The 15,613-nt window shown below is 44.5% G+C and overlaps 1 protein-coding gene across 3 annotated transcripts in view; it reads left to right on the top strand.

The window, feature by feature from the left end:
• Positions 1 to 15,613, top strand: part of Map4k3 (mitogen-activated protein kinase kinase kinase kinase 3) — a 164,566-nt gene that overhangs the window by 54,459 nt on the left and 94,494 nt on the right. For 2 of the 3 annotated variants that reach the window (XM_004660110.2, XM_004660111.2), the window contains exons 2-3: positions 1,814 to 1,871; positions 12,723 to 12,813. In XM_004660110.2, the coding sequence (XP_004660167.1) occupies positions 1,814 to 1,871; positions 12,723 to 12,813 (149 nt within the window). Of the gene's footprint in view, positions 1 to 1,813; positions 1,872 to 12,722; positions 12,814 to 15,613 lie in introns of those variants that run through there. The other variant, XM_045137376.1, reaches the window with a different exon arrangement.

Consider the following 15,613-nt stretch of genomic DNA (forward strand, 5'->3'; position numbering starts at 1 on the left):
CTAAGGCAGTATTGCAACCAAGCACGATCCTGGTCATGTGACCAGATTTTCCTGTGATCAGGGAATTTACATATATTTTCTCCACTGGTTGATACGAAAAATAATTTACATTTCAGTTAACAGTTTTGAAGTCCATTTATAAAGCATTTTAAATTGGCAGACTTGTTGCCTTTTTTTTTTTGTTTGCTTTTTGTTTATTCGAGGTAGGGTCTCACTTTGATCTGGAATTCACTATGTAGTCTCAGGGTGGCCTTGAACTCACCTACCTCTGCCTCCCAAGTGCTGGGATTAAAGGCATGCGCCACCACGCGTGGCTTCTTGCTGCCATTTTTGTCCATATTTGGGCACTGGGGAATCAAACCTGGGCCAGCAGTCTTTGCAAGTAGCACCTTTAACTGGTGAGCGATCTCCTCAGCCCCATTAATTTTTAATTTTTTAAAAATTTAAAATAAAATTTTAAGAGATTTTCTATTGAGCCACAGTTGTATGTACCACATATCTAATCGTATGAGTTATTTTTCTAGACCATAAAAACTTGCTATGTTCAGGCTGTCCTCAAACTCACTGTATAGCCCAGGGGGTCTTCAAACATACAGCAGTGCTTCCCTAGCCTGTAGAATACTAAGGTCGGAGACATGACCCACCATACCCATCTCTTGAGTTGATTTTTAAAAGTGGTTTTTATAAGCAGGAATCGTGTGCACGGGTTTGGTCCCAGCACTCTAGAGGTTGAGTTAGAAGGATCACGCGAGACTGAGGCCAGCCTGAAGCTAGAGTTAAGTTCCATATCAGCTTGGGTTAGATGAGGCTCTGCCTTGAACTAACCCTGTCAAATAAAAGTGATTTTTGTTTTTCATATGGAGCTTACAAATATATATTTGGTTTAGGGTCTAGGGGGACAGGTTAGACAATAGAGGGCTTATACACGCACATTGGCATGAGTCAGATTCCCTAGAACACACATAAAGGAGCTAGATGTGTCAGTTCACCCTATTGGTGACGCCAGCAATGAGGCAGGCCGATCTCTAGGGCTTGCCAGCCAGCCAGTCTCGTCTGCATGGAGGACTCCTGAGCCCCGATACCTCAAGTCGTCCACTAGTCTCCACATAAGTGTGCACACGCTTGCGCACACACGTTCACAGCAGGTGTACTTGCACACACATATGCACACACAAAGCATTTTTGGTGTATATTGAATGCATTTATTTGACTATGGTGTTGCATGAATTTGAAATGGATGCAAGGGGCCTGTTTTCACAATTACATAATGCATTTCATATTGTAAGCCTTTTATATAGTAAGAGTTTTAAATGAATAGCTTTAATATAATCAACTCAAAAAATTTTACCAGCCTTTGAATGAAGGACTATGCAGTGCAAAGCTCAAAGACCTTATGACGTAGAGTGTGGAACTAGACTGCCTGGGTTTCAGTTCCAGTGCTGTCACTACCAGGTTATGACCATGATCATTTTTAAATTCCTCTCTGCTGTCTATTGTCATTTGTAACATAGAAATAATACTCATGTTTTCCTCGTTCATAAAAATGTTGCAAGGATTAACCGATTTACTGTGAAACCACTTAGAATGGCGTCTGGCACATGCATACTGAGGCTCGTGTGTCTGATGATATTGCTGCCAATGTTAATTTTGTACATGAATCTGTGCTAAAGTTTATTATGAAGAACTTAGTACTGTTTTTCTAAATATAACTGATTTCTTCCTACTTTTAAAATATGTGTAACTGAAAATAAACAGTAAACAGATGCCATTTTATAAACCTCTTTTTCAAAATAATCTTTTCTTCTTCTTTTAGGCACGGAATGTTAACACTGGTGAATTAGCAGCAATTAAAGTAATAAAACTGGAACCAGGTAAATTATTTGAAATTTGATGTTTCTTATGGCTTGAGTATCACAGAGTATTATAAAGTTATTTTATTTTTTATATTTTGATTTTGAACCAGGGTTAGTCTGGTTCAAACTGGCCTGGAACTCTATAGATCTATAGTTCAGGCTGGTCTTGAACTCTCTAATCCTCCTGCTTCAGCCTCCTAAGTCCTGGAATTGTAGGCATGGATCATCACACCTGACTAAAGCTTATTTTAGTAATGTTTGTTTACCATTCTCTTATTTTCCCATATTTTGTGGGAAAGAGAGCTCTGGTTGTCTTCCTCCTTGGCAGCAGCAAACACCTGAACTGTTGGTCTCCCCCAAATGGCCGACAGTTGGGGGAGGGAAGGGTGCTTCTGAGGGGTTTCTTCTTGACCCCCAAGAGCTACCTAGGGAGTGTGGTTCCGTGCCAAGGGCAGGGTGGTGCTGTAGCAAGAAGCGGCCTGGGCTGGGGAGGTTGTAGTCTGGCCTTTCCTCCCACCGTTGTGCTCTGTGAGCCTGGGCAGGAAGCAGCAGGTCTGCCTCAGTGGCTCTCAGCACCTGTGTCACTAATATCTTAACAGTCATCTTCCAACTTGAGCTCACTACGGAGTCCCTTAGGACCAGACCACGACTCTGCACACTTTGTCTGCCCCAGCGCATGCTCCTTTCGGTCCCCCACCTCCTCACAACCTACATCTTTCCAAGCTACCTGCTCAGCCACACTCTTCTCTCGGAAACACCCTCTTTCCCACAGCTTCCCTGTACCCAGGCAAGGATTTGTGGGCGTGTCTAGTTAGTGTGCCCTTAGGTTGTAGCTTCAGTGTAAACAGAAACTTATTTCCATGGATTTTGAGGATGGGCCAACTTTGTGTGTAGGACTGGATATTTCAGACCTTTCAGGCCATGTATGGTCTCCCTTCCCTCCCCCAATATCACACAGCACTGAGGTGGGAAACCAGGCATCAGTTGGCATAGTTTACCTACTTTTGGTTTAGATAAGATACCATTGAGATGAAATTTGATAGATTGATGGATTGTGATCAAGACACAATGAAATAAGAGATAAGAACACTTAAAATTTTTTAAAATTTATTTGCAAGCACACAGAGAGTGAAAGAGAATGAATGAAAATGGACACACTCCAGATGTATGTGCCACTTTGTGCATCTGACTTTATGTGGGTACTGGGGAATTGAACCTAGGTCCTTAGGCTTTAGCAGATAGCCAGTCATCTTAACCACCATTTCCAGCTTAAGAACACCTCTCAGTTATATGCATTTACAGACTTTGTAGTTCTAGCATCACAGGGCAAGTTTATTTATTTACTTACTTTGGTTTTTAGAGGCAAAGACCCACTCTAGCCCAGGCTGACCTGGATCCCACTCTGTAGCTCAGACTGGCCTCAAACTCACAGCAGTTTATGGATAGTTTTAAAAGTTTCTATTAAAATCCTATTTTCAGAAATTGACAAGCTGATTCTTAATTCATGTGGAAATGCATAAGGTCCAGAAAAGTCGATTAATCTTAAGGGAGGACAGTGTTCAAATATCTGATGGGGCTGGAGAGATGGCTTAGTGTGGTTAAGGCACTTTCCTGCAGAGCCGAAGGACCCGGGTTCGACCTCCGAAGCATCACGTAAGATAGGTGTACACGTTCGTGCATGCATCTGGAGTTTGCCTGGTTACAGGCCTTGACATGCCCATTTTCTCTCTCTCTCTCCTTCCCTCTCTGTATTTTTTTTCCTTCTCTGTCTTTCCTCATGCGTCTTTTTCTCTCTTTCTGTCTCAAATAAATGAAAACTTTTTTGAAAAAAGAAGGCAGTGTGGTGCTGGCACAAGGACAGACACCAGTTGAACAAATTTGAGATTCTAGAACTCAGTGCTCACCTTTACGGCCCACTGGTTTCTGAGAACAGGATTGTGCCAAGTTAACGGGAAAATCACCTTTTAAATAAAGGCTGGTGGAGTAGGTTAGACAACTGGACATCCACATGCATCATAAGCAGAGCTTAATTCCAAACAAATTATGCATCCACAAAAGAACTATAGGACTCTTGCAAGAAAACATAAGAAAAAAAAATCTCTGTGGTTGTAGATTATACAGTGCTTTTCAAAAGTGTGATAAGAGGAAAAGGAATTCGAGTTACATGGAAATTAAGAGTTCTTGTCAAGGAAAATGATTCCATCAGCAAAGTTATAAGTCACGGGTCTGCTAAGAGACTGTATCTAGAATTACAAGGAATTCTTTCAACTCTAAAATAAATAATACCACGCAAAAATTGGCAGAAGGTTTGAATAGCTGTTTCTCCAAAGAAGGATACAAATGGCTAGTAAGTCATGCGCAGACTCCTAACACCGCCCGTCATCAGGGAGAGGAGCGGCAAGCCGCGTGAGGCGCGTTAGGCGGGTCGAGAAGGGTGAAGCCACGTGAACCCTTGAAAGTTGCTAGTGGTAAGATAAAGTCGTGCATCCACTTTGGAGAAGAGTTTAGCCTTTTTACTCCTCGGCACATGGTCAACTACGCTCTTTCTGGTGCCAGGCCTGTAAGTGCCACCTCTGGTAGGGTGACCAGCTGGCCCTTCTGCTTGGCAGAAGGAAGCAGAAGCCATTTTTGAGGAGACTGGGAGACAATGGAGGAAAATGCAAGAGTGGATAAAGGACTAAAGATAATGTTTGAAACTCATCATGAATCCCAGCACTGGGGGGGCTTAGGCCGGAGAACCACAATATCGGGCACTTTGATAGCCAGCCAGGCTGCACGAGGGGACCCTGCCTCAGCAGAGCTATAACCTGCCCCCGCCCCCCGCCCCCCCCCCGCCCCCCGCCCGCGCCCGGTGATGAGTTACAGGCTTGTGCGTCAGGAGGAGCGCTGGGCCGCGGCGGAGCTCACCTCGAGAGCGCTTGCCGTGGGGCGAGACGTGTTCGGCAGGGCCATGGCTGTGAGCGTCTCAGGTTTGTACATGTAGTTACAGTTATTTTTCCAACTCCATAGGCTGTCAGCCGGGTCTGCTTTATCTGATTTGCATGGAACTTTCCCTGCTTTAGTCCCGAAATTGCTACATCTCGGGAAATACTTTTGTCTTGGGTAAACAGAAGTTGCCTACCCTAGTTGTAAGATGTGTTGTTGATTTGGTAATAACTCCTTGTGTGCGCGAGGATCAGGGTGACGGGAAACATACCGAAGTGCCAGAATTGGGAAATGCCACAGTGTCACCCTAATACTTTTCCCGGTTAGGAACTAGAATCAGCAGAACAGTGCTTGGTTCTTTTTTTTGTTTGTTTGTTTCTATTTTTTAAATTAGCATGCAGACTTTTAGACATTGTTACAGCGTTTTCCAACACAGAATGTTTTGGTTGATTCGCCTCCCCCGCCCTGTTATCTCCTCTCCCTGCCTGTTCGTCCTGTATGCCCTCCCTCTCCTTGCTACCTGCATGTCACTTGTAAGACAGCTCGTGTCCTGGAAACTCACTACCTCATAGTGACAGCTCATTGAGGAGCTTGGCCTTGTTTCCTCATAATGAAGGCATGTTTAGCATCGGAAAAAAAAACAAAAACATTGAGCGAGCCACTGGTAAGACCGCGGTGGTGCTGGAGGCTAGACTGCTGAGTCTGTGAGGACAAACCTAATTTTCTGTTCAAGATACCCAGTTGTCGGCCGCATTGTCTGGCACTAGCAGACACCAAGTCATCTGCTGAATGAATCAAGTTCATGAGGAAAGTGTGGGATGAGTTAGTTTTAAACTGTGACATTTGTTGCCACTAGTAGCTAACATTTATTCAAATGCAGTTTGTGCCAGGCAGTGTCCTACGTATGTTATGTGTACTACATATGTTTTGTGTACTGTGTATGTTATGTGTATTCTACAAGGACACTGAAGTCCTAAGTTTTAGTGGTTTGCCCTTAATCAGTGTGGAGACAGGATTTGAACCCTGGCAGTCCAAATTTTGGTTCGGCTGTCACCCCTCTCTGGGGTCAGTGGATCATCAGATCCAGCTCTTCCCCTCCCTGAGTGTGTGTTTTAGTGTTGGGGTCATCAGTGAGCTATGTGACTTGTGTGTCTAGCAAACTTCACTGGGGCCAAATACAGATGATTTTTTTTTTTCTTTTTGGTTTTTTGAGGTAGGGTCTCACTCTGGCTCAGGCTGACCTGGAATTCACTGTGTAGTCTCTGGGTGGTCTTGAACTCACAGCCATCCTCCTACCTCTGCCTCCCGAGTGCTGGGATTACAGGCGTGCGCCACCACGCCCAGCTAGGATGATTCTTTACTACCGCTGCATCTGCCTGAATTGGCCATGGAGAAACTGATGAGTAGGAAACCAGAGATAAGCCAGCAAGCACACTCCTTTTCTGAAGAGCAGCCTGCCGCCAGCGCAGTTAGCAGGCTGCTCCTCGCGCACACGTTGGAGTGCACTGGAGCAGGCCTCTCGGTCACCAGAGCCTCCAGTGAGTGACAAACACATGGCCATGCGTCAGGGTGGAATGACAGACACAGGTAAAGCTCAAATTCGGCAGGAAGCGACTTTTCTTTAGAATAAACAAGCCCTGTCTTTCAGCGAGTGGCTGGCTGGTTTGCTTGCTTGCTTGCTGAGAAACTTTGTTCTTGAGAATCATAGACTGACTGGTAAGAACTGCAGCTGTATGTAATATTATCACAAGAATAAAACACCTCACTTTTCCTGGGAAATCCCAGTCACTTTGGCATAGAGGAATGTTAACTCACAACCTGGATGCAGAGCTCCAGATGGGAATTCTGGGTACAGCATCCCCACCCATCTTAACTGTAGTTCGTAGGAGAGAAGACCTTACGTTCACTCGGCAACCCAGTCTTACATACTCTTGGCTTTGCTCTGAGTCGGCCACAGTGCTTTAGGTGCAGCCAATGAAGTGCTGGCCTTGTGGGGCTACACGCATGCGCACACGCACACGCACATGCACGCACACACTCGTGCCTAAAAACCTGCTTCGTTTCGTTTGTATTTCAGGTCAGCTCCACTTTCCCGCAGGCAGGTGCATCCTGTTTTCCTTCTGGTTTCTCCCGTGTTTGGTGAAACGGCCCCAGATCCCTGTGCCGAGCCGTTTCCCCCCTCTGTGCTGGGTCACTGGGCCTGCTTTTGTGAGCTTGCCGGGATGTTTCTTTGGTGTAAAGCCTGATAGGGCTCAACACTCCCTACTCTGGAGACCCATCTTGAGCAGAACTTGAAGGCGTGTCCAGATGAGTGCTGCATCGCAGACAAGTAGCGCAGTAGAACTCACTGTTTTTCAGGTTTGATAACTCTGTTGTTAGTCTCAAGTCTAAGTGATCCAAAGTCTGAATTTTGAGGTTGCTTAATTAGTAATTACTTCCTTGAGGCATCATTTGCAGCACCAGTTACTAAGGGTCGAATGTAAATCTTACTGCAGACAGACTGGGTATTAATTAGGTAGCGCTTCATAAAGAATGAAGGGGGAGGCCCATCCCTTTCCAACATAGTTGAAACACACCCAGGTTAATTAGCAGGGACTTTGACAGTGGGGTGATAGGATGTTAGCTTTGCTTCCATGAGAGCAACTTTAAATTGTAAAGCAAACTTTGGAAGTGTGATCAGTGAGACCTCATTCCACTATATTTTTGTGTATAAAGTTCCAAAGTTGTATTTTATGACCCTCTTTCCTCTCAGCCTTTGACATCCGTTTTCTTTCCAGGAGGTAGAGAGGCACTTTCTTCCTCGTTGTGTGTCATCATCAAGGGGCAAGTCATCAGGGAAAGGGCTTGCTTGGCACCTGTTCTTGTCTCCCTTGTGTGCTTGGGCAGGTCCCTGGCTATGAGGTGTTTTCTTGCTGTCTTGCCATGCCTTGTTTTTATTGTCACTATGGCAGAGAACTTGTCACATCATTTACAGTGATATCTCCCAAGGTTAGTTTGTTGCTTGCACATTCTTTAATATATACGACTGAATTGCAAAATTTCAGGCTAACAATAGTGGGCAGGTTAGATATTTATACACTGAAAGCTAATAATGTTCAAACATACACAAATAACAAAGGGCTTTTTATCTTATCTGTTATTTCTTCCCCATTTCCATCCCTGTGTATTGGATCAGTGGCTTAGCTTCAAGAATGTTTATTAGCACTTAATTTGTTTGTAATGCCACAATATGGGTATGAGAAACTTGGTTTATTTTTCCATAGTCCATGTTTAAGTATTTTTTCTTTACCACAAAGCTTTCCGTTTTGAGCCTAGCCTAGCCTTGAACTCGCCATGTCTGAGGCTGGCCTTGTACTCCTGATCTTCCAGCATCTACCTTCCAGGTCCTGTGAGACAGTGCACATGCGTCACCATGCCTGTCTGACTTTTTTTTTTTTCATTATCTTACTAAAATAACTTCAGATCTGCCCTCTTACCACATGTATGTATGTAATATAGTACTATTAACTATGAGAAGAATGTTGTGCAATAGAACTTTTCATCTGTAGGCTAGGCTGGGCGTGGTGGCTCACACCTTTAATCCCAGCACCCAGGAGGCAGAAGTTCAGAAGTTGGAGGATCACCAAGAGTTCAAGGCCACCCTGAGACTACATAGTGAATTCCAGGTCAGCCTAAGCTAGAGAGAAGACCCTACTTTGAAAAACCAAAACAACAACAACAACAAAAACCCCAGAACTTTTCATCTTGTAAAACTGAAACTTATTAACAGAACTCCACCTCCCTGGGTCCTTGGCAATGACCGTTCTACCTCCTGTGCTTGTTATGTGCAGCTGCCTTAAGCTCCCGTCAGTGGAGTGCAGCGTCTGTCCTCCTGTCACTGGCCTTTCACTTGGTGTCCTGTCCGTCCTCCAGGTCCACCCTTGTGGTGGATATGGCAGTGGTTCCTTCTTTTTCATTGCGTGGGTGTGTGAGAACACGTGTGTATCACAGTTTCTCTAGCATTGGCCTGTCGGGGGTTGTCTCTGCCTCTTAGCTGCGTGAAGAGCACCGCAGACAACAAGAGGACGCACACGCCGCTCTTCTGTCCTGGTTTCCGTTCCTTTTGATAGCTATAGAGCAGGATTGCGAGGTTACATGCTTTATCTACTCTTGACTTATTTTTAAATTGAGGAACCCAGGTGTGTTTTCCTTAGCAGCTGCACAGTTTTATGTTCTGTCAACAGCGCCATTTCCAGTATCTTCACCAAAATTTGCTGTTTTCTGGCTGTTTGTTCTTTTGAAATTAATGGCCATTCTAATAGACATGAGATAAAACCTCATTGTGATTCTGGTTACATTTGTCTCTCATATGGTGATACTGTGAATCATTTCTTTCATATTCCTGTTGAGCATTTGAAGCATCTGCCTAATCAAGTTCTTTCCTCATTAAAAAGTAACTGTGGGGCTGGAGAGATAGCTAGTGGTTAAGGCACTTGCCTGTGAAGCCTAAGGACCCATGTTCGACTCTCCAGATCCCACATAAGCCAGACACACAAAAGTGAGGCAAGAGCAAGGTCGCACGTGCCCACCAGGTGGCACAAGTGTCTGGAGTTCGATTGCAGTGGCCAAGGCCCTGGCATGCCAGTTCTGTCTCTCTCACTCTCTCTAAAATAAAAAATAATAATAAAATAAAATAACTGGGGTCATGAATGCACCAGCCAGTCCTTGTGTGTGTGTGTGGGGGGTGCAGTGCCTCAGAGTAAACCTTCACATTCATAGATCAAGTGTACAAATCCCCTTGCCATGTAACATTCACCGGTTTCAGGGTTACTGTTTCGATTTTTTTTTTTTTTTTGGTTGGTGTTGCTGTTAACCAACTGTAGCTAACATTTTCCAGACACGTAATAAGTATGTATATGTTCTGACAACTTTAAATGTGTTTGTATTTTTCTGCCTAGCTCTTGTGTCATTCATCATGTGCTCTACTTGAAGGCTTACCTGTTTATCTCAATGGGGTGGGATGCAGTTGTTACATCTTATGGAAGGTGAAATCACTTTAATGTCTTACACATTTTATCAAAAAGTTCTAGTCTTAAAAATTATTTCCAGGCTGGAGAGATGGCTTAGTGGTTAAACGCTTGCCTGTGAAGCCTAAGGACCCCGGTTCGAGGCTCGATTCTCCAGGACCCATGTTAGCCAGATGCACAAGGGGGCGCATGCGTCTGGAGTTCGTCTGCAGTGGCTGGAGGCCCTGGCGCACCCATTCTCTCTCTCTCCCTCTATCTGTCTTTCTGTGTCTGTCGCTCTCAAATACATACATAAAAATGAACAAAAAAAATTAAAAAAATTAAAAAAATTTATTTCCTAAAAATGGAAAGTGGTATTAGAGGAGACCTAGTTTAACCTTTTGCTCTGTAGTATCCCAGTTAAGCATATCAGGAATTTGAGCTTGTTATTTTTATTTTATTTATTTATTTATTTTGGTTTTTTTGAGGTAGGGTCCCCCTCTAGCCCAGGCTGACCTGGAATTCTCTGTGTAGTCTCAGGGTAGCCTCGAACTCATGGTGATCCTCATACCTCTGCCTCCCTAGTGCTGGGATTAAAGGTATGCACCACCATGAGCTTGTTAATTTTTATCTTTGAAGAAAGTTCTTTGAGGCAACTATTCAGTTTCTTAGGGTCACTAATGCATTAAACTATCTTTTTTCCTACCTAGATTTACATTTTTCAGTTACCATTTAAAATTGAAAATGTGGAAGTTTTATTTGGATTTTTTCCCACGGAGATGTTGGGTTTAAATATGGTACTTGAACCAGTAGCATTTCATGGGAAGTTATTGAAAACTTAAAGGTGCTTCAAGTTGTTTGTTTATTTATTTATTTATTTGAGAGAAAGAAGCACAAAGGTGGGGGGGGGGAGAGAAAACAGATGCTCTAAGGCCTCCAGCCACTGCCAAACAAACTCGAGATGTATGTGCCACCTTGTGCATCTGGCTTACATGGGTGCTGGGAAATCCAGTCTGATCCTTTGGGTTTGTAGGCAAGTGCCTTAACCACTGAACCATCTCTCCAGCTCCTACTTCAAGTTTTAATATAAATCAAACCAGTAACAAATGGTTACATGTCAAATGGTATAAAAGTAGCCCAGAAGGGGCTAGAGAGATGGCTCATGGCAATCGGTGCTTGCTTACAGAGGCTGACCACCCTGGTTCAGCTGTTCAGTGCCCACATAAAGCCAGATGCACAAAGTGGCTCATGTACCTGGAGTTCATTTGCAATGACAGGATGCCCTGGTGTGCCCATACCCTGGCTGTCTCTCTCTGTTTCTCGAAGGAAGGGAGGAGGAAAGGAAAGCAAAAAGGGGGGGGGGGCAATCCTAAAAGCTAGTTATGTTCTTGATTTATAGTCTTCACAGAGGTGAGTCACATGGTACTGTATGCAGATTTGTTCCATCTTAGGTTCGATGCTAAGGCTACAGAACTGAGCAAGGCCCGGTCCTGCGCTGGAGGACTTGGTGCTCTAGTGGGGACAGACACACTGACAAGGCTGTGGCCTAGCGAGGACTGTGACACGTGCACAGGTCACTGTGCACGTGGTGACATTTATTGTTTTAAGCAAGAAGTCCCTCCCTACTGAAGGTGGCCCAATGATGTTCGGGGCATGACGGGCATGTCTGTGCAGTCTCCGGGCGGTAAGGCTTCCCTGCAGCAGTCATTGAGCGCCCCTCTTTCCTGCTCCTCCTCCGTGCCTTCTCCAGAGCCGCTTTATTCTGCAGTGACCACTAGTGGGTGTGAGGCCTGCCCCAGCCGAGCTTCTGTCTGCAGACCTTGTGGGTCCTGTATTTTGATCATACACGACTCCCTCGCTGGATTGCAGGAAAGAAAGCTCCAGGATGCTGAACAAGCAGAAGTCCAGGACTTCCAAAGTCCCCATATGACCCATGAAAACTGGCGTAGTTCCGCAGTCTCATTCTGACCTTGTAACTTCTAACTTGGCTTTCTTAGTATACTGAAAGTCAAGAATTCCAGTGGTGAACTGTGAACTCACAAGCATCCAGTGGTCGTGAAATTTTGAGCGCACAGCCGTGAGCACACTCCAAGTCCCCTGGAGAGTGTGACTGGGACCGGCCAGTAAGGTGGCTTTCGTTCTGCTTTCAGATGGTCATGGATAGACTAGTTGAACCTCAGTTGTATTTATGACAGGAAAGGGATGCCGAGGCCAGAAGGGTCTGGGCTTGCTTCCTGTGACAACCTTGTACTTGGGCTTTGAGCAGTCAGGCGTGGGGACTTCCTTGCTAATACATGTTTTCTCACAGTGCTTAGAACTTGAGCTAGGAAGACAGCTCCTCCGGGTGCTCTCTCTGCGCTCTCGGCTTCCTGCAGTTGTGCCCGCACTTTTCTGTTCAGGACAGTGCCCTTTCGGTAGTCCCTCCCGCACAGGATCCTGCCGTAGGTTTGCCAGGTCTTGATTTGAAGAATCTGCACAAGGAGGAGACAAGAGCCCAGAGTCCAGTCAGGCTCAGCTGGAGCGCCGTCCTGATCCCAGCAGCACACACAGGAGAGGCCTGTGGACGTGGGTCCTGGGGTACAACAGTCTGCTGGATGGAGTGTGGTCTTCCCGTCAGACGCTTAGTCGCTGTGTTGTCCTTTCTGTCCGCTCGGCACTGAAGCTGTCATTAAGTGTAATACCATTGGCTGGGCGTGGGGGCACACACCTTTAATCCCACCACTCAGAAGACAGAGGTAGGAGGAGCACTGTGAGTTCAAGGCTAGCCTGAGACTACATAATGAGTTCCAGGTCAGCCTGGGCTAGAGTGAGACCCTACCTTCAAAAAAACAAAATAGTAATACTGTTGGCTGATTGGTTATATTTACTTATAATTCATTAATTATGTTATACTTATTCATAAATATAATTGTTTGAAACTTGCCAACTAAATACTCAACATGCTTGTTTTTTATTCTAGGAGAAGACTTTGCAGTTGTGCAGCAAGAAATTATTATGATGAAAGACTGTAAACACCCAAATATTGTTGCTTATTTTGGAAGCTATCTCAGGTACATCGTTTATTTCTGTTCTGAAACACAGTCATGTTTCTATCACCACTTTCATTTAACAAAATAAAATTAGCTTTGATGCCATGATTTGTAGTTTCTTTCATGCTTTGAAGGTAGGGTATTTTTACTTATGACCTCCTATGTTAATTCTGAACCACATTGCATCCACTGACTTGGAATCCTGGAATAGTTTCAGTGAGGAAGCTGGCTTTTATGTATACTCTTCCCCTTGTAGATCAGAGATTAAATATACCGCCTCTTTGCCTGATGTAGGGGAATTCGGTCAGGAGTGTCTCCTCCTGTGATGTTTCACTTAGAAACTTTTAAAAAAATACCTTTTTAAAGTATTTATTATTAGAGAGAGAGAGAGAAAGAGAGAGAAGGAGAATGGGCATGCCAGGGCTTCTAGCCACTGAAAATGAACTGGAGACGTGTGCACTATCATGTGCATCTGGTTTACAGGAGTTCTGTGGCGTTGAACCTGGATCTTTAGGCTTTATAGGCAAGTGCCTTAACAACTAAGCCATCTTTCCAGCCCTACAAATTTTTTAAAAAATGTTTCGTGCTCCTGGCATTAATTGCCTTATCCAATTTACTCATTTTGCCCAAATTATTAGGAACTTAATTGTTTCAGTGGCATATTTTTTTCCAGGCCCTAAAGTAAACATAAAAGGACTATGAACTTGGATTGTGTTGTGGTGTTTTGGCAGGAACAGCCACATTCTTTGAGTCATATTCCATAGAGGGTCCCTTAGAGTTAAATGTTGTTTCTCTATTAACATCTTTCTGTAACTGTGAGCCTACCACCATGACCTAGTTGTTTTAAGGTTCTTCTAAGAGGAAGATTGGAGAATGTTCCCTTTTTGAGTTGGGACTATAGACTCGCAGCATTAATCCTGTAGCTTGTTGAGGCTCCCTTTCTCATGAAACACTTCTGAACCCAGCAGAGAGGAACCCCTGAAGAACTCTGTCCCTCTGTCTTTCCAGCTTGTAAAAAGCCAGCTGAATCAGCCCTCTTGAGTCTAACCATTGTTAGGAAGTAAGGGTAGTTTTGATGCAGACTTGAAAGAATTCATTGACCCTTTCACATAGGGATAGCTTAGTGACTGTTGGATATCTTGAATGGGTTCTGTAACTGGGAATGAATGGCTCAGACATCAGCCCAACAATTTCCTTTACCCATTTGCATGTTAGGGAGCAGGCTCAACAGGGCAATTACTATACCAGCTCAAAGATCATCTCTTAAAATCATTCAACTTTGTGGTGTAAGTAATTGATTTCCGCCCCCACGGTCTTCCTAGCTTGACTCAGGGAGCACCCTTAAGTGTTACTTCCTGGGGGTAGAACAGGTTTTGTTCGTTTTAACTTTTCTTTAGCTTGTTATTTTGAGGTAGAGTCTTGCTATAGCTCTGGCCTACCTGGAACTCACTCTAGTTTCTGGTCTCAAAGCCCAGTTTTCTTCTGCCTCCTGAGTGCTGGCTTCAAAGGCGTGTGCCACCAATGCCCAGCTGCGGGATGGGATTTTTTTAGAGAGGTTTTGTGCCTCCCTCGAGACATTGATCCAAGAGCATCTTTCAAGCATGATCTTTTAGTCCTGTGGAACATACAAAGTCAAACCTGATACTACCCCAGGATAGCCCTATCTGTTTGTATAGCACATTTGGTGGACTAAAGTGATCATGATCTTTACTGTGTGCTGGGGTAGTTAAGACATCATAACCCTGGCCTTATCACTAATGAACCTTCACTATGGTAAGTTCTTTGGTGATTCAGTGTCTCTGTCTCCTGATCAGTGAGACAGGGATGATAGTACCTACATGCTGGTTAGCTGCAGGGACTTAATATAAGTGCACGTTAAATGGGAAGAACCACGCTTAGGACATAGCAGATGCTTAGTGACGTCACTGTTTTTAAAGTACACTCATATAGGGCCTCATTTGATCATTTCAGTGCCATTTTAGCAGTATAGTTCTAAATAGATAGTATTTCCATTTCACAGGAAGATACTTGGGTGTGTCCAGCATCAAGGTTTTTTTTAATTTTTATCCAAATACACAGATTACAGAAAACTAATTGTCTAGAAACCAAAGTCAAACAAAGTTTGGGTCATTTGTTAAAACTTAAAACAACAACAACAACACTGAAAAACTATGTACTTTCAGTGTTATAAAACCTAACATGAGGACCTGCTGGTTTAAGTAGCCGACTTTATTCTGTAACTGGTGGTGCTAATGAAAACAATACGAAAGCAAATGTTGCTGCAATAAAGGACCACATTGACTCTTTCCTTCCTCCAGCTCTTTTCTCTTGTACTGATTCTTCCCTTAGTCGTAATTTTAGTCCAGACTGCGCCAGATTTGAAGAACGGAATCCCAAGAATTAGGCTTACATTGTGTTAGAGCTAGAGAGGACTGGGAGATCTTGTCAGCCAGCCCACTCGTTCTCAAGATGGGAACACAGGATAGAGTAAGGCCTGTCCAGTTGGCTCTCTCCTGCACAGGAAGTGAGCCTGGCTCTGCGGCTCCCACGCTGGTGTTTTTCCAGCACGCCATGATGCTTAGCCTGGGAAAGGCCGGCTGAGGAGCTAAGGGAGCGTGCGCTCTCGGCTTCTCGTTATCGGAGTGCGCAGAGGGCACGGCGCTCGCCTGTCTGCGTTTCGTACGAGCTCCCTGCAGTGTGCGTTCTTTGTCACCACTCTGTGTTGTCACTGTTGACTGTTGCAGCCTGTTGTAACAGATTTATACAGGAATCGAGGAAACTGCGGATGTGCTGTGCTCAGTGATAAACCTTGCCCCCGGGG

The sequence above is a fragment of the Jaculus jaculus genome, chromosome 18, assembly GCF_020740685.1.
Source record: "Jaculus jaculus isolate mJacJac1 chromosome 18, mJacJac1.mat.Y.cur, whole genome shotgun sequence".
Classification (NCBI taxonomy): domain Eukaryota; kingdom Metazoa; phylum Chordata; class Mammalia; order Rodentia; family Dipodidae; genus Jaculus; species Jaculus jaculus.